Here is a 27,647-nt window from a genome sequence, read left to right as displayed (position 1 = left end):
CGGGTAGAGACATATAGCCCTCTTGTGGTTCCTTTCCAATCCTGACTCTCTCTACAACTTGTTCACAAAAGACTGAGATCGTTATAGTCTGTTTTGCATTGAATACTGATTCATTATGGCATGACAAGTGTTATAAAGGATGTATTTTCTTCAAAACAACAGATGCCGACTTGTTTTCCATCCTGTTCTTCTATTGTTACATTACTTATCTCAAAGCTACCTTGGCTAAGTGTTTCCCAATATGGCTGTGAAAACAAGTCAAGCGACATGAATCTTGTACATCCTGTCGTTTCTGCAAACACCTCACCCATCATGTCAGCTAAATTGTAACCTGGCAAATTAAACCCGAAAGCATCCTGGGAATAAACAACTTTTAACCATTTCATTCAGCAAAAAGAAACCAGAAAGTTTAATCACATGAGATTAAACCAAATCCAAATCCTACGTATATATGTACACACAAATAAGGTATCTTGCACCTGCCATTACAGTGGGCTGCATGGAGGGGCTGACACATGGGCAGGTGGGATAGGAAATACTGCTGCACCTGTTTTAAGCAAAATACAGATTTTATTTTCTTCCCCCATGGCCATAATACAGTCATGGATAACATTATGTAACTAGTGAAATAAATCAAATTACAGCTGGCACATCATACATAGAATTACATAGAATTTACGACACAAAAACAGGCGATTCGGCCCAACTGGTCTATACCAATGTTTCTACTCCACATGAGCCTCCTTGTACCCCACCTCATCTAACCTATCAACTTACCCTGCTATTCCTTTCTTTCTCATGTACTTAAAGGCATCTATGCTATTTGCCTCAACTACTCCATGTTATTATGTCTGTAATGTACCTATGAATGACTCCACGAGGCAATGTGTTGTGCTCAAACTGTAATGACCTTGGTCTTTTATTCATAGGAATTCATAGAATGCATACGGGATTGTTTCTTAGAACAGTATGTAACAGAACCTACAAGGGAGCAAGCCATTTTCGATCTGGTCCTGTGTAACGAGACAGGAAAAATAAACGATCTCCTCGTAAAAGATCCTCTTGGAATGAGTGATCACAATATGGTTGAATTTGTAATACAGATTGAGGATGAGGAAGTTGTGTCAGAAACGAGCGTACTATGCTTAAACAAAGGGTTTAGGGATGAGGGCAAAGTTGGCTAAAGTAGACTGGAAACAAGGACTAAACGGTGGCACAATTGAGGAACAGTGGAGGACTTTTAAGGAGCTCTTTCATATTGCGCAAAAAAAATATATTCCAGTGAAAAAGAAGGGTGGCAAGAGAAGAGATAACCAGCCGTTAAAGGAAATAAAGGAAAGTATCAAATCAAAGACCAATGCGTATAAGGTGGCCAAGGTTAGTGGGAAACTAGAGGATTGGGAAGATTTTAAGCAACAGCAAAGAATGACTAAAAAAGCAATAAAGAAAGGGAAGATAGATTACGAAGGTAAACTTGCGCAAAACTTAAAAACAGATAGTAAAAGCTTTTACAGATATATAAAACAGAAAAGAGTGACTAAAGTAAATGTTGGTCCCTTAGAAGATGAAAAGGGGGATTTAATCATTGGGAAATGTGGAAATGGCTGAGACCTTAAACAATTATTTTGCTTCTGTCTTCACAGTGGAAGACACAAAAACCATGCCAAAAATTGCTGGTCATAGGAATGTGGGAAGGGCGGACCTTGAGATGATCACTATCACTAGGGAGGTAGTGCTGGACAGACTAATGGGACTGAAGGTAGACAAGTCCCCTGGTCCTGATGAAATGCATCCCAGGGTATTAAAATAGATGGTGGAAGTTATAGCAGATGCATTTGTTATAATCTACCAAAATTCTCTGGACTCTGGGGAGGTACCAGCGGATTGGAGAGCAGCTAATGTAACACCTCTGTTTAAAAAAGAGGGCAGGCAAAAGGCAGGTAACTATAGGCCGGTTAGTTTAACATCTGTAGTGGGGAAAATGCTTGAAACTATCATTAAGGAAGAAATAGCAGGACATCTGGATAGGAATAGTGCAATCAAGCAGACACAGCATGGATTCATGAAGGGGAAATCATGTTTAACTAACTTACTGGAATTCTTTGAGGATATAACGAGCATGGTGGATAGAGGTGTACCGATGGATGTGGTGTATTTAGATTTCCAAAAGGCATTGGATAAGGTGCCACACAAAAGGTTACTGCAGAAGATAAAGGTACGCGGAGTCAGAGGAAATGTATTAGCATGGATAAAGAATTGGCTGGCGAACAGAAAGCAGAGAGTTGGGATAAATGGGTCCTTTTCGGGTTGGAAATCAGTGGTTAGTGGTGTGCCACAGGGATCAGTGTTGGGACCACAACTGTTTACAATATACATAGATGACCTAGAGGAGGGGACAGAGTGTAGTGCAACAAAATTTGCAGATGACACTAAGATTAGTGGGAAAGCGGGTTGTGTAGGGGACTCAGAGGCTGCAAGGAGATTTGGATAGGTTAAGCGAATGGGCTAAGGTTTGGCAGATGGAATACAATATCCGAAAGTGTGAGGTCATCCACCTTGGGGAAAAAAAACAGTAAAAGGGAATATTATTTGAATGGGGAGAAATTACAACATGCTGTGGTGCAGAGGGACCTGGGGGTCCTTGTGCATGAATCCCAAAAGGTTAGTTTGCAGGTGCAGCAGGTAATCAGGAAGGCAAATGGAATATTGGCCTTCATTGCGAAAGGGATGGAGTACAAAAGCAGGAAGGTCCTGCTCCAATTGTATAAGGTATTGGTGAGGCCGCACCTGGAGTACTGTGTGCAGTTTTGGTCACCTTACTTAAGGAAGGATATACTAGCTTTGGAAGGGGTACAGAGACGATTCACTAGGCTGATTCGAGAAATGAGGGGGTTACCTTATGATGATAGATTGAGTAGACTGGGTCTTTACTCGTTGGAGTTCAGAAGGATGAGAGATGATCTTATAGAAACATTTAAAATCATGAAATGGATAGACAAGATAGAGGCAGAGAGGTTGTTTCCACTGGTTGGGGAGACTAGAACTAGGGGGCACAACCTCAAAATACGGGGGAGCCAATTTAAAACCGAGTTGAGAAAGAATTTCTTCTCCCAGAGGGTTGTGAATCTGTGGAATTCTCTGCCCAAGGAAGCAGTTGAGGCTAGCTCATTGAATGTATTCAAGTCACAGATAGATAGATTTTTAACCAATAAGGGAATTAAGGGTTATGGGGAGCGGGCGGGTAAGTGGAGCTGAGTCCACGACCAGATCAGCCATGATCTTGTTGAATGGCGGAGCAGGCTCGAGGGGCTAGATGGCCTACTCCTGTTCCTAATTCTTATGTTCTTATGTTCTTTATTCGTAACTCCAGAGTGAGGCAGCCGCACGGTGGCTACCCTTTTATACAGCCCTTGCCACCAGGGTAGGAAACCCCGGTCTCCACCAGTTGCACCCTCTAGTGGTGCCAGCATAGTATATACACAGTGTAAACCTTACTGATAGTACATCAGGTAAACAAGTCTCCATCTTATGCAACTATACAGTGACTACACAGAGAGTTATGATAGGCTTGAGAACTGGTTGTCAGACAGGAAGCAAAGAGTAGGAGTAAATGGGTACTTTTCAGAATGGCAGGCAGTGACTAGTGGGGTACCGCAGGGTTCTGTGCTGGGGCCCCAGCTGTTTACACTGTACATTAATGATTTAGATGAGGGGATTAAATGTAGTATCTCCAAATTTGCGGATGACACTAAGTTGGGTGGCAGTGTGAGCTGCGAGGAGGATGCTGTGAGGCTGCAGAGCGACTTGGATAGGTTAGGTGAGTGGGCAAATGCATGGCAGATGAAGTATAATGTGGATAAATGTGAGGTTATCCACTTTGGTGGTAAAAACAGAGAGACAGACTATTATCTGAATGGTGACAGATTAGGAAAAGGGGAGGTGCAAAGAGACCTGGGTGTCATGGTACATCAGTCATTGAAGGTTGGCATGCAGGTGCAGCAGGCGGTTAAGAAAGCAAATGGCATGTTGGCCTTCATAGCAAGGGGATTTGAGTACAGGGGCAGGGAGGTGTTGCTACAGTTGTACAGGGCATTGGTGAGGCCACACCTGGAGTATTGTGTACAGTTTTGATCTCCTAACCTGAGGAAGGACATTCTTGCTATTGAGGGAGTGCAGCGAAGGTTCACCAGACTGATTCCCGGGATGGCGGGACTGACCTATCAAGAAAGACTGGATCAACTGGGCTTGTATTCACTGGAGTTCAGAAGAATGAGAGGGGACCTCATAGAAACATATAAAATTCTGACGGGGTTAGACAGGTTAGATGCAGGAAGAATGTTCCCAATGTTGGGGAAGTCCAGAACCAGGGGTCACAGTCTAAGGATAAGGGGTAAGCCATTTAGGACCGAGATGCGGAGGAACTTCTTCACCCAGAGAGTGGTGAACCTGTGGAATTCTCTACCACAGAAAGTTGTTGAGGCCAATTCACTAAATATATTCAAAAAGGAGTTAGATGAGGTCCTTACTGCTAGGGGGATCAAGGGGTATGGCGAGAAAGCAGGAATGGGGTACTGAAGTTGAATGTTCAGCCATGAACTCATTGAATGGCGGTGCAGGCTAGAAGGGCCGAATGGCCTACTCCTGCACCTATTTTCTATGTTTCTATGTTTCTATGTAACACATGTGGTAGCTAGTTCCACATTCTCACCACTCTCTGGGTAAAGAAGTTTTTCCTGAATTCCTCATTGGATTTATTCGCGACTATCTTATTCATGACCCCGCGTTTTGGACTCTCCCACAAGTAGAAACATCTTCTCGACGTCTATTGAATCTCTTCTTAATTTTCACTTTTCCTGATGGTTATAACCTCTCAGTTCTGAACAGTAGGATAAAAGATTCTGCAAACAAGGAAAGTGATTACACTGTTTCATCCAAATTAAAGATCACTGGGTCGTGAACACAGTGGAATAAGACGTTCAGTGCTGAGATGATGCTGAGTGTTCAATGTTTTCCAATTACTTGTTTGCAATTTATCCGAGAGGCAGAGATCTTTAATAGCAGTGAGATTACTTTTAAAAGCGGCCTCAGTAGGTTGCAAATGTAATGATGAACCAGCTGTGGAAATAATCTTATCTAAGGGAGCCTAATAATGTAAAAGGGATGAGAGACTTCAATTACAGGGATTGTGTCAGCTGTGGCTCAGTGGGTAGCACTCTTGTCTCTGAGTCAGAAAGTTATGGGTTCAAGTCCCACTCGAGTACAAACAAAATCCAGGCTGACACTCCAGTGCAGTGCTGAGGGAGTGCTGCACTGTCGGAGGTGCCGTCTTTCAGATGAGATGTTAAACTGAGGCCACATCTGCTCTCTCAAGTGGATGTAAAAGATCCCATGACACTATTTCGAAGAAGAGCAGGGGAGTTATCCCTGGTGTCCTGGCCAATATTTATCCCTCAATCAATATAACAAAAACAGATTATCTGGTCATTATCACATAGCTGTTTGAGGGAGCTGGCTGTGCACAAATTGGCTGCTGCATTTCCCAAATTACAACCGTGACTACATCCCAAAAGTACTTCTTTGGCTGTAAAACGCATTGCAAAGTCCGGTGGTCCTGAAAGGCGCTATATAAATGCAAGTCTTCTTTCTTTCCTTGGACCAGAGAAGGTTAGGGAGAGATTTAATAGAGGCGTCAAAAATCGTGAGGGTTGTTGATAGAGAAATAAGGAGACACTGTTCCGGCTGGCAGGATGTCGGTAATCAGAGGACACAGATAGAAACATAGAAAATAGGTGCAGGAGCAGGCCATTCAGCCCTTCTAGCCTGCACCGCCATTCAATGAGTTCATGGCTGAACATGAAACTTCAGTACCCACTTCCTGCTTTCACGCCATACCCCTTGATCCCCCGAGTAGTAAGGACTTCATCTAACTCCCTTTTGAATATATTTAGTGAATTGGCCTCAACTACTTCCTGTGGTAGAGAATTCCACAGGTTCACCACTCTCTGGGTGAAGAAGTTTCTCCTTATCTCGGTCCTAAATGGCTTGCCCCTTATCCTTAGACTGTGACCCCTGGTTCTGGACTTCCCCAACATTGGGAACATTCTTCCTGCATCCAACCTGTCCAAACCCGTCAGAATTTTAAACGTTTCTATGAGGTCCCCTCTCACTCTTCTGAACTCCAGTGAATACAAGCCCAGTTGATCCAGTCTTTCTTGATAGGTCAGTCCCACCATCCCGGGAATCAGTCTGGTGAATCTTCGCTGCACTCCCTCAATAGCAAGTATGTCCTTCCTCAAGTTAGGAGACCAAAACTGTACACAATACTCCAGGTGTGGCCTCACCAAGGCCCTGTACAACTGTAGCAACACCTCCCTGCCCCTGTACTCAAATCCCCTCGCTATGAAGGCCAACATGCCATTTGCTTTCTTAACCGCCTGCTGTACCTGCATGCCAACCTTCAATGACTGATGTACCATGACACCCAGGTCTCGTTGCACCTTCCCTTTTCCTAATCTGTCACCATTCAGATAATAGTCTGTCTCTCTGTTTTTACCACCAAAGTGGATAACCTCACATTTATCCACATTATACTTCATCTGCCACGCATTTGCCCACTCACCTAACCTATCCAAGTCACTCTGTAGCCTCATAGCATCCTCCTCGCAGCTCACACTGCCACCCAACTTAGTGTCATCCGCAAATTTGGAGATACTACATTTAATCCCCTCGTCTAAATCATTAATGTACAATGTAAACAGCTGGGGCCCCAGCACAGAACCCTGCGGTACCCCACTAGTCACTGCCTGCCATTCCGAAAAGTACCCATTTACTCCTACTCTTTGCTTCCTGTCTGACAACCAGTTCTCAATCCACGTCAGCACACTACCCCCAATCCCATGTGCTTTAACTTTGCACATTAATCTCCTGTGTGGGACCTTGTCGAAAGCCTTCTGAAAGTCCAAATATACCACATCAACTGGTACTCCTTTGTCCACTTTATTGGAAACATCCTCAAAAAATTCCAGAAGATTTGTCAAGCATGATCTCCCTTTCACAAATCCATGCTGACTTGGACCTATCATGTCACCATTTTCCAAATGCGCTGCTATGACATCCTTAATAATTGATTCCATCATTTTACCCACTACTGAGGTCAGGCTGACCGGTCTATAATTCCCTGCTTTCTCTCTCCCTCCTTTTTTAAAAAGTGGGGTTACATTGGCTACCCTCCACTCGATAGGAACTGATCCAGAGTCAATGGAATGTTGGAAAATGACTGTCAATGCATCCGCTATTTCCAAGGCCACCTCCTTAAGTACTCTGGGATGCAGTCCATCAGGCCCTGGGGATTTATCGGCCTTCAATCCCATCAATTTCCCAACACAATTTCCCGACTAATAAAGATTTCCCTCAGTTCCTCCTCCTTAATAGACCCTCTGACCACTTTTATATCCGGAAGGTTGTTTGTGTCCTCCTTAGTGAATACTGAACCAAAGTACTTGTTCAATTGGTCTGCCATTTCTTTGTTCCCCGTTATGACTTCCCCTGATTCTGACTGCAGGGGACCTACGTTTGTCTTTACTAACCTTTTTCTCTTTACATACCTATAGAAACTTTTGCAATCCGCCTTAATGTTCCCTGCAAGCTTCTTCTCGTACTCCATTTTCCCTGCCCTAATCAAACCCTTTGTCCTCCTCTGCTGAGTTCTAAATTTCTCCCAGTCCCCAGGTTCGCTGCTATTTCTGGCCAATTTGTATGCCATTTCCTTGGCTTTAATACTATCCCTGATTTCCCTAGATAGCCACGGTTGAGCCACCTTCCCTTTTTTATTTTTACGCCAGACAGGAATGTACAATTGTTGTAATTCATCCATGCGGTCTCTAAATGTCTGCCATTGCCCATCCACAGTCAACCCCTTAAGTATCATTAGCCAATCTATCTTGGCCAATTCATGCCTCATACCTTCAAAGTTACCCTTCTTTAAGTTCTGGACCATGGTCTCTGAATTAACTGTTTCATTCTCCATCCTAATGCAGAATTCCACCATATTATGGTCACTCTTCCCCAAGGGGCCTCGCACAATGAGATTGCTAATTAATCCTCTCTCATTACACAACACCCAGTCTAAGATGGCCTCCCCCCTAGTTGTTTCCTCGACATATTGGTCTAGAAAACCATCCCTTATGCATTCCAGGAAATCCTCCTCCACCGTATTGCTTCCAGTTTGGCTAGCCCAATCTACGTGCATATTAAAGTCACCCATTATAACTGCTGCACCTTTATTGCATGCACTCCTAATTTCCTGTTTGATGCCCTCCCCAACATCACTACTACTGTTTGGAGGTCTGTACACAACTCCCACTAACGATTTTTGCCCTTTAGTGTTCTGCAGCTCTATCCATATAGATTCCACATCATCCAAGCTAATGTCTTTCCTAACTATTGCATTAATCTCCTCTTTAACCAGCAATGCTACCCCACCTCCTTTTCCTTTTATTCTATCCTTCGTGAATGTTGAATACCCCTGGATGTTGAGTTCCCAGCCCTGATCATCCTGGAGCCACGTCTCCGTAATCCCAATCACATCATATTTGTTAACATCTATTTGCACAGTTAATTCATCCACCTTATTGCGGATACTCCTTGCATTAAGACACAAAGCCTTCAGGCTTGCTTTTTTAACACCCTTTGTCCTTTTAGAATTTTGCTGTACAGTGGCCCTTTTTGTTCTTTGCCTTGGGTTTCTCTGCCCTCCACTTTTCCTCATCTCCTTTCTGTCTTTTGCTTTTGCCTCATTTTTGTCTCCCTCTGTCTCCCTGTATAGGTTCCCATCCCCCTGCAATATTAGTTTAACTCCTCCCCAACAGCACTAGCAAACACTCCCCCTAGGACATTGGTTCCGAACCTGCCCAGGTGCAGACCGTCCGGTTTGTACTGGTCCCACCTCCCCCAGAACCGGTTCCAATGCCCCAAGAATTTGAATCCCTCCCTGCTGCACCACTGCTCAAGCCATGTATTCATCTGCGCTATCCTGCGATTCCTACTCTGACTAGCACGTGGCACTGGTAGCAATCCCGAGATTACTACTTTTGAGGTCCTACTTTTTAATTTAGCTCCTAGCTCCTTAAATTCTTTTCGTAGGACCTCATCCCTTTTTTTACCTATGTCGTTGGTACCAATGTGCACCACGACAACTGGCTGTTCTCCCTCCCATTTCAGAATGTCCTGCACCCAATTGGCAAAAGAACCAGATGGGGAGGTTGAGGAGAAATTATTTTTAACTGCGCACTTGTTTCTAAAATCTGTGACATTTTCAAGGGTGATGGACATGGGATAAGATGCCGATAAAAAGATTACTTTGATGATAGGAAACAAATAGGAGTGATGCAAAAGAAGAAGAAACGATCACTCAAGCTTACAAGGAATTCAGCAGAGAGCCAGCACATCAATGTAGCAAGCTAGAGTAGTGACTATTCAGCACTCACTGTCCTTCAGATGTAACCAGCGACTGGAGCAAATAGTTACAACTGCCCCTCAGATGTAGCAAAGAGTACAGCCCAGAAATTCATCTTTTCTTGCAGGAAAGAAAGCTTAACTGAGAATTGCTTGTTTTTTTCAGCATCCTCAGGAATGCAGTTTGATTTCATTTTGTTTAAATGGAGGATCCCATGGTGTCATAGTGACAGGCCATGAACGGTTAAACAACGTTCATTATAGCAAGTGTCGCAGTGCAGTCGTTTCATGAGAAACCCCTTCCACTGGGCAGGAGGGTCGGTAACCAGGGGACACAGATGTAAGATCATTGGCAAAAGAACCACAGGGAAGATGAAGTGTTTTTTTTAACGCAGCGAGTTGTTACGATCTGGAATGCTTGGTCTGAAAGGGTGGTGGAAGCAGATTGAATAGTAACTTTCAAAAGGGAATTGGATACATACTGGAAAAGGAAAGGTTTTGTGAGGCTATAAGGAACGAGAAAGGGGGAGTGTGGCTAATTGGACAGCTCCTTTAAACATCCGGCACAGGAACGATGGGCCGAATGGCCTCCTGTGCGGCATGATTTTATGATTCAATTGCTGAAATAGAAAGTAAAAGGCACAGGAAGTTCAATTTCGATGATCAGGCACTTAAGGCTCTGTTTCCATGAGTAAGGTGACGTAAGCAGCAGAAGGGCATGTCCATCACGGGTTTGGCAAGAATGGAAAGTAATTTAAACCAGTGAATGCTGCCTCATAAACTTGCCGGACTTGGGGAGGGGGTGTGGAAGGGGGGAGGTGGGAGGGGTGGAGGGGGGGCAAAGGGGAGTGGGGCGGGGTGGAGGATTTGGAACCATCCACAGGAAAATGGGGGACCTGATGAATTCATCTTTTCGACCTTATGCCTCTCATAAGAACATGTACGCTGACTCCGTCCAGCTCTACCTCACCCCCACCTCCCTCGACCACGCAACTGACTCTAAAGTGTCAGATTGCTTGTCCAACATCCAGTACTGGATGAGCAGAAATTTCCTCCAACTAGGTACTTGGAAAACCAAAGCCGTTGACTTCGGTCCCTGCCACAAACTCCATCCCTCTTATAAAAGCAAAATACTGCGGATGCTGGAAAACTGAAATGAAAACAGAAAGTGCTGGAAATACTCAGCGGGTCAGGCAGCGTCTGTGGAGAGAGAAACAGAGTTAATGTTTCAGGTCGGTGACCTTGATCCTCAACCTGAACGGTTAACTCCGTTTCTCTCTCCACAGGTGCTGCCTGCCCTGCTGAATATGTCCAGCGTTTTCTGTTTTAATGTTGGCGCCATTCCTCTCCCTGGAAGCTGTCTGCGGCTGAGCCACACCATTCACGCCCTTAGTGCCGTATTTGACCCCAAGCTGAGCTTCCCACCACATATCCTCGCTATCACCAAGACATCCACCTCCGCCCCTGCTTCAACCCGCCTGCTGCTGAAACCCACATCCAGGCCTTTGTTACCTCTAGACTTGACTATTCCAACAAACTCCTGGCTGGCCTCCCATCTTACACCCTCACTAAAGTTGAGCTCATCTAAAACTCAGCTGCCCGTGTCCTAACTCGCACCAAGTCCCACTCACCCGTCACCCCCTGTGCTCACTGACCTACATTGTCTCCTATTCGGCAACATCTCAATTTTAAAATTCTCATCCTTGTTTTCAAATCCGTCTATGGCCTCGCCCCTCCCTATCTCTATAACCTCCTCCAGCCCTACAATCCCACGAGATGTCTGCACTCCTCTATTTCTGCCCTGTTGAGTAGCCCTGATTTTAATCGCTCCACCGTTGGTGGCTGTGCCTTCAGCTGCCTGAGCCCTAAGCTCTGGAACTCCCTGCCTAAACCTCGACCTCTCTTTCCTCCTTTAAGACGCTCCTTAAAACCTACCTCTGACAAAGCTTTTGGACATCTAATGCCTCCTTGTGTGGCTTGGTGTCAAATTTTGTTTTATACCGCTCCTGTGAAGCGTCTTGGGACATTTTACTACGTTAAAGGCGCTAGATAAATGCAAGTTGCTGTTTGTTGTTGCGACGCAGGGCTTGTACTGGTGAAGACTTACCCTGAGGCTGTTGGTCATGGATAGCGCTGTAACCGAAAGCTGTTTCCCTCTCCTTGTCTAGGCGAATGGGCAAGGCTCACCTTGGACCCCAAGACTGCATACTGGTTCCTGACTCTCTCCGAAGATGCCAGGTCACTGTCGTTCGGGTACGATTTGCAGCCCTACCCCTCCAACCCTGAGAGGTTCAGGACCCATCGCCAGATCCTCTGCTGCCAGAGTTTCACCTCGGGCTTCCACTCGTGGGTGGTGCAGGCCGACGGGATCGCCTGGGGAATAGGGATTGCGTACGGGAGCATAGCCAGGGAGGGAGACAGCTCTGATCTGACAAACAGCAGGAAAGCATGGTGCCTGCACTTTAATCACGGCGGCCTCGTAGCCAGTCACAACGGGCTACATATCGACATTGTTAGGAACCCAGTATACAGCATGTACCAAGTTGAGTTAGACTATGAGTCCGGGTGTGTGTCATTTTACCAGGTCAGTAATATTCTGCAACACTTATACACATTTAAAACCACGTTCACAGAGCCTGTGTTTCCAGCATTTTCTTGTTTCTACATTTCCTCCTTAAGACTGTGCTAAATGGCTTGTTACATCGAATCTTACAGCACAGAACAGGCCATTCACGCCTGTGAGTCAACCCCAATCTGGGGATCATGGGTAGAACAAGTCACATGAGGGTGTGTGGGGGGGGGGTGGGGCGGAGAGTGGGTGGGGGACGGGGAGGGGGGTTCAAAGGTTATTATTTGTAGTAATATGTGATGGGGGGGGGGGGGGGGGGGGAAGGGGAGCTGTATGACCTTGCTCTTTATATTCCATTAATATATTGCTAATAGTTATCTCTAACTTTGCTGGAACAGAGGAATCTTTAATACACGCAAGAAAACACAAGGGTTTGATCTGAAATTATTTCTTCACCATTCCAATGACTGTCTGGGTGACGTGGGGATTTTAATTTTTTACTGACCTCCGACACTGTGCCTTTAACTGATTGTGCGAGCAGTCGATTCTTCGGCTCTAGATATTTACACTGCGTTTCACCAAGTAATCTCTGTAAAATGCTCTGAAGTGCTCTGTATTCGTCTTCTGGCGTCATGGTTTCCTGCAGTAAACAAACTGTAAATCCTCCAGCTGGAAGTTGCATTCTCCTTTGGTTGTGAAGTCAGTCAGTCAGTCGTAGGCGTTCCCTCGAAACGAGGATGACTTGCGTCCACGCCAAAAAAGGACGGGTTCACAGGTGTTTCGAATGAAGGACCCGAACTACATCCTGAAGGGTGGAGGATGCCTGTGCGTGGATTTCTTTAACGTGGGGTGGCCGTTGCACACCAGCCACCACACGGGCTTGACAGAGCTAGGCCTTGGTCCAGTGGCAAGGGTTACCCAAGACTAACTGGAGACCAGCTCTGCTGCACAGACCTAGCCCGCACGTATATCGCAGTGTGGGCTGCCCCTGGGCCCCTGGCCTCGAACTCGCGCCTCCCCTGGGATTCACTACGTCATCCCACCTGCTGAGACACCAGTGAGTTCACAAATGACTGCAGGGGTTGGAATCTGCTGTTACTGCTGCTGTTAATCACATAGGAAGCCTCGGGAGCGGTGAGAGAACACCAGCGGCAGGTCGGGGCCATAAAAGGAGCGGCGCGGAGGCGTACTACTTCAAGGAGCAGCGCGAGCTGGTGCAGGAGGGCGACGGCAGCGACGTGTGACATCATCGAGGTCCGGGTCGGTGATTGGAGCGTGGGCAGGTACAGCAGGAGCGGCGAGGGACTGGAGGGATGTGGTGTAATGAGAGGGAAAGACCGAGCAACACTGCCAGCAGGACAAAGTCGACCAAATAAACAAAGGGGCATTCTTCGCCTAAAATCTCTGCCGGGGTTGTGGATTTTCCTGATCTTTCCCGCCGTAACTTTGACGGAAATCCTGATGGGACCCGCCACCCCGCGCCCTCCCCCACCTCCTGCGGAAATTCGCTCCCATCACAATAAAGGTCTGAGACACATTTGGACAGGCCGAAGTCTGCCCTAAGCTCGGTCCATAAACATGTACTCGTGGAGAGTAAGGGCCAAATATTCGTTATAGCCCGGTTTGAGGCAGTGACACCGATTGGGCGCTAACTTTAGCGCTGGGCGATGTTACCGCCTCCAACCAGGCTATTCACTATTAGCGCCCCAAGAGGGGAGTGGAGCGCTAGTGGATGTGATACGCGCTGCTCTTGGGGCGCTCAAGGCCCATTGTGGGCGGGAGCGCTTCTCAAGTCGAGGCGGGAGGATATTGGCATCCTAGCGCCCAAAGAGTTGGTGAGGTCAACCATCTGAAACCTGCAAAACAATGGAAGGGAGGCTACCAAGCCTTCCACAGGTAAGAGAGGTAAGAACATTGTTAAAAATTTGACTCTCACCTCATCATTCCCTGCAATATGGCCCCGGGATCCCCTGTGCACCGTCTGTCGGGAGCAGCGCCAGGCGCTACGGCAGGCCAAAGCGGTCAATTTCGGAAACGCGTCGCAAAGGGGGCGTTGCACACTCTTGACTTCACCAAGTGGGTGGCCCTAGTGTGCGCAGCATTAATTAATGACAGCTCCAACACTAAACCACCAGTGAAATTCGCGGCAGGCTGCCACAGCGCGGTGTTCGGGCGGTAGCTGCTTAGCGCACCATTAGTGCCCCCTCTTGGGCGGTAGCTGCTTATGGCTCCATTAGTGCCCCCTCTTGGGCGGTAGCTGCTTAGCGCCCCATTAGTATCCCCTCTTGGGTGGTAGCTGCTTAGCGCCCCCTCTTGAGCGGTAGCTGCTTAGTGGCCCATTAGCGCCCCCTCTTGGGTGGTAGCTGCTTAGCGCTCCATTAGCGCCCCCTCTTGGGTGGTAGCTGCTTAGTGCCCCATTCGCGCCCCCTCTTGGGCGGTAGCCGCTTAGCGCCCCATTAGCGCCCCCTCTTGGGCAGTAGCTGCTTAGTGGCCCATTAGCACCCCCTCTTGGGCGGTAGCTGCTTAGCGCCCCCTCTTGGGCGGTAGCTGCTTAGTGGCCCATTAGCGCCCCCTCTTGGGCGGTAGCTGCTTAGTGGCCCATTAGCGCCCCCTCTTGGGCGGTAGCTGCTTAGCGCCCCATTAGCGCCCCCTCTTGGGCGGTAGCTGCTTAGCGCCCCCTCTTGGGCGGTAGCTGCTTAGCGCCCCATTAGCGCCCCCTCTTGGGCGGTAGCTGCTTAGCGCCCCATTAGCATCCCCTCTTGGGCGGTAGCTGCTTAGCGCCCCATTAGCGCCCCCTCTTGAGCGGTAGCTGCTTAGCGGCCCATTAGCGCCCCCTCTTGGGCGATAGCTGCTTAGCGCTCCATTAGTGCCCCCTCTTGGGCGGTAGCTGCTTAGCGCCCCATTCGCGCCCCCTCTTGGGCGGTAGCTGCTTAGCGCCCCATTAGCGCCCCCTCTTGGGCAGTAGCTGCTTAGCGGCCCATTAGCGCCCCCTCTTGGGCGGTAGCTGCTTAGCGCCCCCTCTTGGGCGGTAGCTGCTTAGCGCCCCATTAGCGCCCCCTCTTGGGCGGTAGCTGCTTAGTGGCCCATTAGCGCCCCCTCTTGGGCGGTAGCTGCTTAGCGCCCCCTCTTGGGCGGTAGCTGCTTAGCGCCCCCTCTTGGGCGGTAGCTGCTTAGCGCCCCCTCTTGGGCGGTAGCTGCTTAGCGGCCCATTAGCGCCCCCTCTTGGGCGGTAGCTGCTTAGCGCCCCATTAGCGCCCCCTCTTGGGCGGTAGCTGCTTAGCGGCCCATTAGCGCCCCCTCTTGGGCGGTAGCTGCTTAGCGCCCCCTCTTGGGCGGTAGCTGCTTAGCGCCCCCTCTTGGGCGGTAGCTGCTTAGCGGCCCATTAGCGCCCCCTCTTGGGCGGTAGCTGCTTAGCGCCCCATTAGCGCCCCCTCTTGGGCGGTAGCTGCTTAGCGCCCCCTCTTGGGCGGTAGCTGCTTAGCGGCCCATTAGCGCCCCCTCTTGGGCGGTAGCTGCTTAGCGCCCCATTAGCGCCCCCTCTTGGGCGGTAGCTGCTTAGCGCCCCCTCTTGGGCGGTAGCTGCTTAGCGGCCCATTAGCGCCCCCTCTTGGGCAGTAGCTGCTTAGCGCCCCATTAGCGCCCCCTCTTGGGCGGTAGCTGCTTAGCGGCCCATTAGCGCCCCCTCTTGGGCGGTAGCTGCTTAGCGCCCCCTCTTGGGCGGTAGCTGCTTAGCGGCCCATTAGCGCCCCCTCTTGGGCGGTAGCTGCTTAGCGCCCCATTAGCGCCCCCTCTTGGGCGGTAGCTGCTTAGCGCCCCCTCTTGGGCGGTAGCTGCTTAGCGGCCCATTAGCGCCCCCTCTTGGGCGGTAGCTGCTTAGCGCCCCATTAGCGCCCCCTCTTGGGCGGTAGCTGCTTAGCGCCCCCTCTTGGGCGGTAGCTGCTTAGCGCCCCCCTCTTGGGCGGTAGCTGCTTAGCGCCCCATTAGCGCCCCCTCTTGGGCGGTAGCTGCTTAGCGGCCCATTAGCGCCCCCTCTTGGGCGGTAGCTGCTTAGTGGCCCATTAGCGCCCCCTCTTGGGCGGTAGCTGCTTAGCGCCCCATTAGCGCCCCCTCTTGGGCGGTAGCTGCTTAGCGCCCCCTCTTGGGCGGTAGCTGATTAGCGCCCCCTCTTGGGCGGTAGCTGCTTAGCGCCCCCTCTTGGGCGGTAGCTGCTTAGCGGCCCATTAGCGCCCCCTCTTGGGCGGTAGCTGCTTAGCGCCCCATTAGCGCCCCCTCTTGGGCGGTAGCTGCTTAGCGCCCCCTCTTGGGCGGTAGCTGCTTAGCGGCCCATTAGCGCCCCCTCTTGGGCGGTAGCTGCTTAGCGCCCCATTAGCGCCCCCTCTTGGGCGGTAGCTGCTTAGCGCCCCATTAGCGCCCCCTCTTGGGCGGTAGCTGCTTAGCGCCCCCTCTTGGGCGGTAGCTGCTTAGCGCCCCATTAGCGCCCCCTCTTGGGCGGTAGCTGCTTAGCGCCCCATTAGCGCCCCCTCTTGGGCGGTAGCTGCTTAGTGGCCCATTAGTGCCCCCTCTTGGGCGGTAGCTGCTTAGTGGCCCATTAGCGCCCCCTCTTGGGCGGTAGCAACTTAGCGCCCCATTAGCGCCCCCTCTTGGGCGGTAGCTGCTTAGCGCCCCCTCTTGGGCGGTAGCTGCTTAGCGCCCCATTAGCGCCCCCTCTTGGGCGGTAGCTGCTTAGCGCCCCCTCTTGGGTGGTAGCTGCTTAACGGCCCACTAGCGCCCCCTCTTGGGCGGTAGCTGCTTAGCGCCCCATTAGTGCCCCCTCTTGGGCGGTAGCTGCTTAGCGGCCCATTAGCGCCCCCTCTTGGGCGGTAGCTGCTTAGCGCCCCATTAGTGCCCCCTCTTGGGCGGTAGCTGCTTAGTGGCCCATTAGCGCCCCCTCTTGGGCGGTAGCTGCTTAGCGCCCCATTAGCGCCCCCTCTTGGGCGGTAGCTGCTTAGCGCCCCCTCTTGGGCGGTAGCTGCTTAGCGCCCCATTAGCGCCCCCTCTTGGGCGGTAGCTGCTTAGCGCCCCCTCTTGGGCGGTAGCTGCTTAGCGCCCCATTAGCGCCCCCTCTTGGGCGGTAGCTGCTTAGCGCCCCATTAGCGCCCCCTCTTGGGCGGTAGCTGCTTAGTGGCCCATTAGCGCCCCCTCTTGGGCGGTAGCTGCTTAGTGGCCCATTAGCGCCCCCTCTTGGGCGGTAGCTGCTTAGCGCCCCCTCTTGGGCGGTAGCTGCTTAGCGGCCCATTAGCGCCCCCTCTTGGGCGGTAGCTGCTTAGCGCCCCATTAGCGCCCCCTCTTGGGCGGTAGCTGCTTAGCGGCCCATTAGCGCCCCCTCTTGGGCGGTAGCTGCTTAGCGCCCCATTAGCGCCCCCTCTTGGGCGGTAGCTGCTTAGCGCCCCCTCTTGGGCGGTAGCTGCTTAGCGGCCCATTAGCGCCCCCTCTTGGGCGGTAGCTGCTTAGCGCCCCATTAGCGCCCCCTCTTGGGCGGTAGCTGCTTAGTGGCCCATTAGCGCCCCCTCTTGGGCGGTAGCTACTTAGCGGCCCATTAGCGCCCCCTCTCAGGCGCGTACGGGTGGCGCTTAGCCACTGAATTTTTCGCCCATGTGTTCTGCATCAAACAAGGGCAGCTGGGGCAGGATATGTTATATAAGTACATTAGATTTTTTAGAAGCAGGCAAAGGATCATTAGGCCCAACAGAAACCAGCCCCTTCTGACAGATAACTCCTCCTATTGCTCATCATATTCCCCAAACCTTCTCTCCCCAGAAACGCATCTTTGTCTCTTGGTCTGTCCACTATTGCCCTGGTGTTTCAAATAAAATAATTCTGTCTGATTCTCCCTGCTAACCTTCTAAATTAAAGACTGTGGAGGTATTTTAAAGTCCAATCATGATAAAATCAGACAGCCTTGTACAGGAAGGGGGTGGGGGAAGAAGAGCAGGGAAGCAATAATTGGGTCCAGATCTCCCTCACAGAACGACGATTTGTTAACACCCAATAAGCTCAGAACTTTGAGCTTTGGTCTGAATCTGCATTGTCTGCAAAGTCTTGCAAAGCTAGGGCTTTAGTGTTGCAATGATAAGCCCACAACTGTGTGGCTCACCTTTGCGATCCAAACACTACCAGAACAGGAATTGCTCATTTTACACAGGATGGTGAGATAGGTACAGGTCAGGAGGGCCTTTAGCCTATCTGAGCTGATCCATCCACCCAGAAAGACCCTTCAGATCCTCATTACCTCATACAACTGTTTCTGAGATGGTTGCATAGGTTTCGCCTCCACTAGTCCATCAGGAGTCCATTCCACTTGTTGGGGCAAAGAAGAACATAAGAAAATAAGAACATAAAAATTAGGAGCAGGAGTAGACCATTCGGTCCCTTGTGCCTGCAATAAGATCATAGCTGATCTTCAATCTCAACTCCACTTTCCCGCCCGATCCCCATATCCCTTGATTCCCTTAATATCCAAAAACATATCGCTCTCTGAGCTTCTGGGCATAGGTTATAAATGCACCCTTCGCCCATTTGAACCATGATTCTAGCTTTTCTATACCACTTACTACCTTAGATACCCATATAGGGTTAGCCCTCAGTCCCCTCAGTATTAAAGTAAGTTTAATAACTTACCATTTCTTACCATTGGGATCTTGGAATTTCTGTGCACCAAATGAAAGAGCACGTGCTTCCTTTTCAACATTGTGAAACACTTTTTTTCTGTAGAGGGCAGTGTTCAAAGATTTATCCCATACTGGTCTTCCTTCAGCCACTGTGAAGATTTGTGATGTGACAGCACCCAGTGCATGGGACAAAGCCCCCATGGACACTAAACTGGCCAACACCAGAATCTGGTTTAATCTGCCGAGAAACTGCCAATCCAATTTCCTTTCTGAAGCAAACTGCTTAAGGAACCTAGGTTGACAAACTCATAATGTGCTTTCCAAAGTAGTTCACCAGCCCAAGGAAAAGACTGCAATTCAGTCACACTTCCAGGTGAAGATGCTTCCAAATTTTAGTTCCAATCTTCTTGAAAGATGGAACCTTGTGTGGCAGTCTCAGCTCAATGGTCGCATTTTCTTGCTTCTGAGTCAGAAGGTTGTGGCGTGACTTGAGCCCACAATGTAGGCTGACACTTTAGTGCAGTACTGATGGAGTGCTGCATTGTTGAAACATAGAAACATAGAAACATAGGTGACATTTTTCAGGCGACATGTTAAACCAAGGCTCTATCAGCCTGTTTAGCTATAAGGTTTGTGTCAGGAGTATGGTCGAATACTCAGCACTCGCCTGGATGGGAGCAGCCATCACAACACTCAAGAAGCTCGGCATTGACCAGGACGGAGCAGCTCGCCTGATTGGTGCCCTGCCACGGGGCTCAATAACCACCCCCTCCATCACCGGCACACTGTGGCCACAGTGTGATCTGGAGAATGCACTGCCACATCTCACCAAGGTTACTGCAGTAGCACTTCCCTCCCCCATGAGCTCCACCCACCGAGAAAGACAAGAGCAGCAATTCTGTCGGAGGACCATCACCTCCAAGTTCCCCACGAAGTACACACACTATCCTGACCTGGTCATATATCACCATTCCTTCATTGTTGCTGGACCAATACTCCGGAATTCCATACCGAACGCCATTATGGGAGTGCCTTCAGCACAAGGATTGCAATGGCTCACCACCTTGTCAGAGCAGTGAGGGAGGGGCAATAAACTCTGGCCTTGCCAACGCCATTAACAGAGAGGTCTGAGATTGGGTGGAGGAAAGGAGATGATCAAATAACACAAGATATGACAGTGCAAGGAAAAAGGGATAATATTGAGAAATTAGAGTTGGGCCCAGAAAGAAAGACTTGGATTTATGTAGCGCCTTTCACGACCACCATACGTCCCAAAGAGCTTTACAGCCAATGAAGTACTTTTTTTGAAGCGTAGTCACTGTTGTAATGTAGGAAACGCAGCAGCCAATTTGCACACAGCAAGCTCTCACAAACAGCAATGTGATAACAACCAGATTATCTGTTTTAGGTATAATGGTTGAGGGACACCGGGGAGAACTCCTGCTCTTCTTCAAAATATTTTACATCCACATGAGGCCTCGGTTCAACATTTCATCTGAAAGACAGCATATCTGGCGATGCAGCACTCACTCAGTACTGCACGAGAGTGTCAGCCTCGATTTTTGCACTGGAGTGGGACTTGAACCTGCAACCTTCTTAATGAGAGGCAAGGGTGCTACCTAGTGAGCCACAGCTAACAAAGTGTGAATTGTTACAGCAGAATAGCAAAGGGAGAGGGAAGCATGGAAAACTTGGCAAAGCAGAGAAGGTTCCTAATGCCCAGGAATGACATAATAAAAATGCATGCTGACACCACCCCACCGACTGTGCATCGATAGGAGAACCCAAGCACCAGCGCACAACCCCACCATTCCCAGTAGTTCTCCACCAATCCTGCTATGAGAGATAATGGGAGCTGTAGTTAAAGTTTGAAACTGTTGAGGCCAAAGGGCTGTAAAGTGCCTCCCAGAAAGATGATGCCTGGGCTCTCTGCCTTTCCCTCCTCCAGCCTGGTGGTGGTGCTGTTACTGAGCCTGGGCTCCCTGCCCTTCCCTCCTCCAGCCTGGTGGTGGTGCTGTTACTGAGCCTGGGCTCCCTGCCCTTCCCTCCTCCAGCCTGGTGGTGGTGCTGTTACTGAGCCTGGGCTCTCTGCTCTTCCCTCCTCCAGCCTGGTGGTGGTGCTGTTACTGATCTCTGGCTCCCTGCCCTTCCCTCCTCCAGCCTGGTGGTGGTGCTGTTACTGAGCCTGGGCTCCCTGCCCTTCCCTCCTCCAGCCTGGTGGTGGTGCTGTTACTGAGCCTGGGCTCTCTGCTCTTCCCTCCTCCAGCCTGGTGGCGGCGCTGTTACTGAGCCTGGGCTCTCTGCTCTTCCCTCCAGCCTGGTGGCGGCGCTGTTACTGATCCCTGGCTCCCTGCCCTTCTCTCCTCCAGTCTGATGGTGGCGCTTTTACTGAGCCTGGGCTCACTGCTCTTCCCTCCAGCCTGGTGGCGGCGCTGTTACTGATCTCTGGCTCCCTGCTCTTCCCTCCTCCAGCCTGGTGGTGGTGCTGTTACTGATCTCTGGCTCCCTGCCCTTCCCTCCTCCAGCCTGGTGGTGGTGCTGTTACTGAGCCTGGGCTCCCTGCCCTTCCCTCCTCCAGCCTGGTGGTGGTGCTGTTACTGAGCCTGGGCTCCCTGCCCTTCCCTCCTCCAGCCTGGTGGTGGCGCTTTTACTGAGCCTGGACTCTCTGCCCTTCCCGGGTGAGGCCACACCTGGAATACTGCGTACAGTTTTGGTTTCCATATTTATGAAAGGATATACTTGCTTTGGAGGCAGTTCAGAGAAGGTTCACTCGGTTGATTCTGGAGATGAGAGGGTTGACTTATGAGGAAAGGTTGAGGAGGTTGGGCCTCTACTCATTGGAATTCAGAAGAATGAGAGGTGATCTTATCAAAACGTATAGGGGGCTTGACGAGGTGGATGCAGAGAGGATGTTTCCACTGATAGAGGAGACTAGAACTAGAGGGCATGATCTTAGAATAAGGGGCCGCCCATTTAAAACTGAGATGAGGAGGAATTTCTTCTCTCAGAGGGTTGTAAATCTGTGGAATTCGCTGACTCAGAGAGCTGTGGTAGCTGGGACATTGAATAAATTTAACAGTGATAGACAGTTTCTTAATTGATAAGGGGTTATGGGGAACGGGCGGGGAAGTGGACCTGAGTCTACGATCAGATCAGCCATGATCGTATTAAATGGTGGAGCAGACTCGAGGGGCCGTATGGCCTACTCCTGCTCCTATTCCCTATGTTCTTATATTCTTATGTTCCTTCCTCCAGCCTGGTGGTGGCACTGTTACTGAGCCCTAGCTCCCTGCCCTTCCCTCCTCCAGCCCTGCAGTGGCGCTGTCCATGAACCCCTTCCTGCCCCCTAGATTTCATCCTCCTGCAATTACTTCTCCCTCCAGAGGCAACGCTACCACTGAACACGAGGCTGAAACTCTTCCAGATTTCATCATCCTCCACTTGCACCTCCTTCTCGCTCCAGAGATGGCGCTGTCCCCTGAGCCCCGGGCTCCCAACCCCTGGCTCCCAACCCCTGGATTTCATCATCCTCCTCCTGCACTTCCTTTTCCCTCTGGAGATGGCGCTCTTGCCCCTGAGTCCCGGGCTCCCAGCCCCCTAGATTGCTGTTGGTGGGATTTTGTTGTGCACAAATTAGCTGCTGGGTTTTACGGGAGACAAGACTTTAGAGGCATAGAGTGCAAAAGCAAGGAAGTTATACCAAACCTTTATAAATCACCTTTATAGGCCCCAGCAGGGCTATTGTGGCCAATTCCGAACACCTCATTTTAGGCAGGATGTAAAGGCCTTAGAGAAGGTGCTGAGAAAGTTTACTAGAATGGTACCAGAGATAAACAACTTCAGTTACATGAAGAAACTGCCGTCGTTCTCCTTACACTTCAAAAGTACTTCATTGGCTGCAAAGCACTTTGAGAGGCGCTATATAACTACAAATCTTTCTTGTCTTACAGCAGAGAAGGTGAAGGCGAGATTTGATAAAGGTGTTCAAAATCATGGGTTGTTGTAGAGTAAATAAGGAGAAGCGTTTCTAGTGGCAGAAAGGTCAGTAACCAGAGGACACAGATTTAAGTATTCCAATGCTCACCTGGCTAGCCTCCCACCTTCCATCCTACATAAACTTAAGCATATCCAAACCTCTGCTGTCCACATCCTAACTCACACCAAGTTCTGTGCTGATTAGCACTGGGCTTGCAGACCTAGATTGTCCTTTGGTCCGAAAATGCTTCAATTTTCAACTTCTCGTCCTTGTTTTCAAATCCCTTCATGGCCTCGCCTGTCCCTATCTCTGTAACTTCCTCTGAGGCACATGAAAGCATGGGCCTTACGCTAAACATCCGTAAGGCAAAGGTCCTCCACCAGCCTGTCCTCACCGCACAGCACTGCCCCCCCAAGTCATCAAGATCCACGGCGCGGCCCTGGACACCGTGGACCACTTCCCATATCTCAGGAGCCTCCTATCAACAAAAGCAGGCATCGACGACGAGATCCAACACCGCCTCCAGTGCACCAGTGCAGCCTTCAGCCGCCTGAGGAAAAGAGCGTTTGAAGACCAGGCCCTCAAAACTGCCACCAAGCACATGGTCTGCAGGGCTGTAGTAATACCTGCCCTCCTGAATGGCTCAGAGACATGGACCACGTACAACAGACACCTCAAGTTGCTGGAGAAATATCACCAACGATGTCTCCGCAAGATCCTACAAATCCCCTGGGAGGACAGACGCACCAACATCAGCGTCCTCATCCAGGCTAACATCCCCAGTATTGAAGCACTGACCACACTCGATCAGCTCCGCTGGGCGGGCCACATTGTTCGCATGCCAGACACGAGACTCTCAAAGCAAGCGCTCTACTCGGAACTCCTTCACGGCAAATGAGCCAAAGGTGGGCAGCAGAAACGCTACAAGGACACCCTCAAAGCCTCCCTGATAAAGTGCAACATCCCCACCGACACCTGGGAGTCCCTGGCCCAAGACCGCCCTAAGTGGAGGAAGTGCATCCGAGAGGGTGCTGAGCACCTCGAGTCTCAATGCCGAGAGCGTGAAGAAATCAAGCGCAGACAGTGGAAAGAGCGTGCAGCAAACCTGTCCCACCCTCCCCTTCATTCAACGACTATCTGTCCCACCTGTGACAGAGTCTGTGGCTCTCGTATTGGACTGTTCAGCCACCAAAGAACTCACTTCAGGAGTGGAAGCAAGTCTTCCTCGATTCCGAGGGACTGCCTATGATGATATGATGATGAACTTCCTCCAGCCCCACAATCCTCTGAGATCGTTGCTCTTCTCCAATTAAGACCTCTTGCGTATCTCCAATTTTAATCATTCTACCATTCAGCTACCTAGCTGTTAAGCTCAGGAATTCCCTTCCTAAACCTCTCTGCCTCTCTACCCACTCTCCTCAAGACAGAAATCAAGCGCAGGCAGCGGAAGGAGCGTGCGGCAAACCTGTCCCACCCTCCCTTTCCCTCAACGACTATCTGTCCCACCTGTGACAGAGTCTGTGGCTCTCGTATTGGACTGTTCAGCCACCTAAGGACTCAATTTAAGAATGGAAGCAAGTCTTCCTCAATTCCAAAGGACTGCCTATGATGATGATGAGGATGTAAAATGGGCGGACACACGGCAGATGAAATTTAACGCTGAAAAATGTGAAGTGATGCATTTTGGTAGAAAGAATGAAGAGAGCACATATAAACTAAACGGTACAATCCTAAATGGGGTACACAACCAGAGAGACTTGGGGGTATGTGTGCATAAATCATTGAAAGTGGCAGGGCAGGTTGAGAAAGCAGTTGAAAAGGCTTTCAGGGTCCTGGGCTTCATCAATAGAGGCATAGAGTACAAAAGTGTGGAAATTAGAATGAACCTGTAAAAAACACTCAACTGGAGTATTGTGTCCAATTCTGGGCACCGCACTTTAGGAAGGATGTGAAGGCCTTAGAGAGGGCGCAGAAAAGATTTACGAGAATGATTCCAGGATGAGGGACTTTAGTTACATTCATTGACTGGGGAAGCCAGGGTTCTTCTCCTTAGAGTATGGTTGATACTGAAGAGGAAAGTCATGGGCTGCAGGAGGATATCAATCTATTGGTCAGGTGGGCAGATCAGTGGCAAACGGAATTTAATTCAGAGAAGTGTGAGATAATGCACTTGGAGGGAGGGCTAATAAGGAAAGGGTATAAACATTAAATGGTAGGCCACTTAGAAGTGTACATGAACAAAGGGACCTTGGAGTGCTTGTCCACAGATCCCTGAAAGTAGCAGGCCAGGTGGATAAGGTGGCTAAGAAGGCATACAGAATGCTTGCCTTTATTGGCCGAGGTATAGAATATAAGAGCAGGGAGGTTTGCTTAAATTGTATAATACTTTGGCTAGGCCAAGGCTGGAGTATTGTGTGCAGTTCTCGTTCGCCGTATTATAGGAAGGACGTGATTGCACTAGAAAGGGTGCAGAGGAGATTTACTAGGATGCTGCCTAGAATGGAGATTCTTAGCTATGAGAACAGATTGGATAGGCTGGGTTTGATCTCATTGGAACAGAGGAGGCTGACAGAAGACCTCATTGAGATGTATAAAATTTTGAGGGGCCTGGATATAATGGATAGCAAGGGCCTACTTCCCTTAGTGGAGTGGTCAATTACGAGGAGACATAGGTTTAAGGTGGTTGGTGGAAGGTTCAGGGGGGATTTGAGGGAAAGCTTCTTCATGCTGCCTGGGAAGGTGGTGGATGCAGAAACCCTCACCACATTTAAAAGGTGCTTGGATGGGCACTTGAAGTGCTGTAACCTGCAGGGTTACGGACCTAGAGCTGGTAAGTGGGATTAGACTGGATGACCTTTTGTTGGCTGGCGCAGATACTTCAGGGAATCTAATACGGTCAGGGTGATCTCCTGGACTAGTTTCGATCACCTGGATGGGTCGGAGAGGAATTTTCCCAGATTTTTTTTCCCCAATTGGCTTGAGATTTTATCTGGTTTTTTTTTGCCTCTCCCAGGAGATCGCATGGCTCTGGTTGGGGTTAAGTGTAAAATGTTGCGATGCAAGGGGTATCGCAGTTGTGTGGGGCGGACTGGTTGGGCTGGGTGCTCTTTACCTTTCCGTCATTGTTCATTGTTCCTAGGTTTATATGTAACCTTCAGGGCTGCTGACTGAGGGCCGTGCGGCTCTTTGTCGGCCGGCGCGGACACGATGGGCCGAAATGGCCTCCTTCTGCGCTGTAAATTTCTATGTTTGTTTCTAGAGCAGTGAAGATTGAGAGGAGATTTGATAGAGGTGTTCAAAATCATGAGGGGTCTGGACAGAGTAGACAGAGAGAAACTGTTCCCCTTGGCAGAAGGGTCAAGAAACAAGCATGGGCTCGACGGGCCGAATGGCTTTATTCCATGCTGTAACCACTCAATGATTCTGTGTATTTGCTACCCTCAGTGCTTCTTCCAAATGGTGTGCAACATGGGGGAGTACTGATTCACCAGCTGAGGGAGGGCATTAGGTGGTAATCAGCAGGAGGTTTCCTTGCCATGATACCATGAGATTTCATGGGGTCAGGAGTCAATGTTGAAGCGTCCCAGGGCCACTCCCACCCGACTGTAGAGCACTGTGTCACCACCTCTGTCCTGCCGGTGGGACAGGACATACCCAGTATGGTGATGAAGGAATTGACTAAAAGGTAGGATTCTGTGAGTATGACTATGTCAAGCTGTTGCTTGACTCGTCGGTGGGACAGCTCTCCACCGCCTGCTCCCTCCATAGCAGGCACTGTCCTGCCACTGCCCAACCCGGCCCCCCAACCACCTGGAGCCCCGCCCATCACCCGAGCCCCGCCCCTCTCCCCCAGCCCCGCCTGGAGCCCCGACCCTCTCCTTCGCTGAGCCCCGTCCCGCCGGACATGCGCCCCCACCCTCGAGCCCCGCCCTCCCTCTCCCTCTCCCTCTCCTTCAACCCCTTCGCTCCCCCTACCCCGCCCTCTCCCTCAGAGCCCCTCCCCTATAGCCCTTCCCCCCACCCTCTACCCCTAGCCCCTCCCTCTCCCTTGGCCCCCAGCCCCTCTTTCTCCCTCTATAGACCCTCCCCCTGTAGCCCCCTCCCCTGTAGCCCCTATCCCCTGTAGCCGCTCAGCCCCTCCCCAATAGCTCCTCCCCCACCCTCTACCTCTAGCCCCTCCCTTGGCCCCCTAGCCGCTCCCTTTTCCCTAGCCCCTCCCTCTCCCTCTGTAGCCTCGCCCCTGTAGCCCCTGACCCTCCCCCTCCCCTATCTCCCCTCCCCCTGTAGCCCCTCACCTGTAGCCCCTCCCCCTCATCCCTCCCCTATAGCCCCTCCCCCTCCTCCAGAAGCCCCTCCACATCACATCCCCTGTAGCCCCTCCCCCATGCCCCTATAGATCCTCCCCCGTAGCCTCGCCCCTGTAGCCCCATTCCCCTATAGCCCCTCCCCCTCCCCCTGAAGCCCCTCCCCCTGTAGCCCCTCCCTTCCTCCTGTAGCCCCTCCTCCTATAGCCACCGTCCTCCAGTCGCCCCCCCCTCACTCTGTAGCCCCTCCCCCTGTTAGCCCCGCCCTCTATAGCCCCTCCCTCTCCCCCTGTAGCCCCTCCTCCTCCCCTCGCCCCTCCTCCCCCTATAGCCACCGTCCTCCAGTAGCCCCCCCTCACTCTGTAGCCCCGCCCCCTTGTCAGCCCCGCCCTCTATAGCCCCTCCCTCTCCCCCTGTAGCCCCGCCCCTGTAACCTGTAGCCCCCTCCCTGCCCATGGTGGTGTGTGCGGCCGCCTGGCGCTCAGTGTTGTCCCGGGTGTGGAGCCGCGGTGTGTGTGTGTCAGCCCCGGCCCGCGGCCCGCAGCAGCTCGGCAGCAGCAGCAGGAGGAGGAGGGACAAGCCGCGGCCGCTGTGGCAGCGCCTGGCCGCCAACATGGAGGGAGATGCCGGCAGCGAGGAGCAGATCCTGGCGCCGCTGAGGCAGGCGGTGCGGGAGCAGGTAGGCGAGGCCGGGGATG

The 27,647-nt window shown here is 50.7% G+C and overlaps 2 protein-coding genes across 2 annotated transcripts in view; both read left to right on the top strand.

The window, feature by feature from the left end:
• The window catches only part of LOC139264748 (E3 ubiquitin-protein ligase TRIM7-like), a 32,959-nt gene extending 20,715 nt beyond the window's left edge, over positions 1-12,244 (top strand). Inside the window, exon 6 of the mRNA XM_070881783.1 lies at positions 11,622-12,244. Within this exon, the coding sequence (XP_070737884.1) occupies positions 11,622-12,142 (521 nt within the window). The 3' untranslated portion in view covers positions 12,143-12,244. The remainder of the gene's footprint in view (positions 1-11,621) is intronic.
• A 15,141-nt stretch (positions 12,245-27,385) lies between these two features.
• The window catches only part of gars1 (glycyl-tRNA synthetase 1), a 46,620-nt gene continuing 46,358 nt past the window's right edge, over positions 27,386-27,647 (top strand). The window contains exon 1 of the mRNA XM_070881782.1: positions 27,386-27,628. Coding sequence (XP_070737883.1) covers positions 27,404-27,628 — 225 coding nt within the window. The 5' untranslated portion in view covers positions 27,386-27,403. The remainder of the gene's footprint in view (positions 27,629-27,647) is intronic.

The sequence above is a fragment of the Pristiophorus japonicus genome, chromosome 5 (assembly GCF_044704955.1).
Source record: "Pristiophorus japonicus isolate sPriJap1 chromosome 5, sPriJap1.hap1, whole genome shotgun sequence".
NCBI lineage: Eukaryota > Metazoa > Chordata > Chondrichthyes > Pristiophoridae > Pristiophorus > Pristiophorus japonicus.
This window is presented reverse-complemented; position numbering and strand designations above follow the sequence as displayed.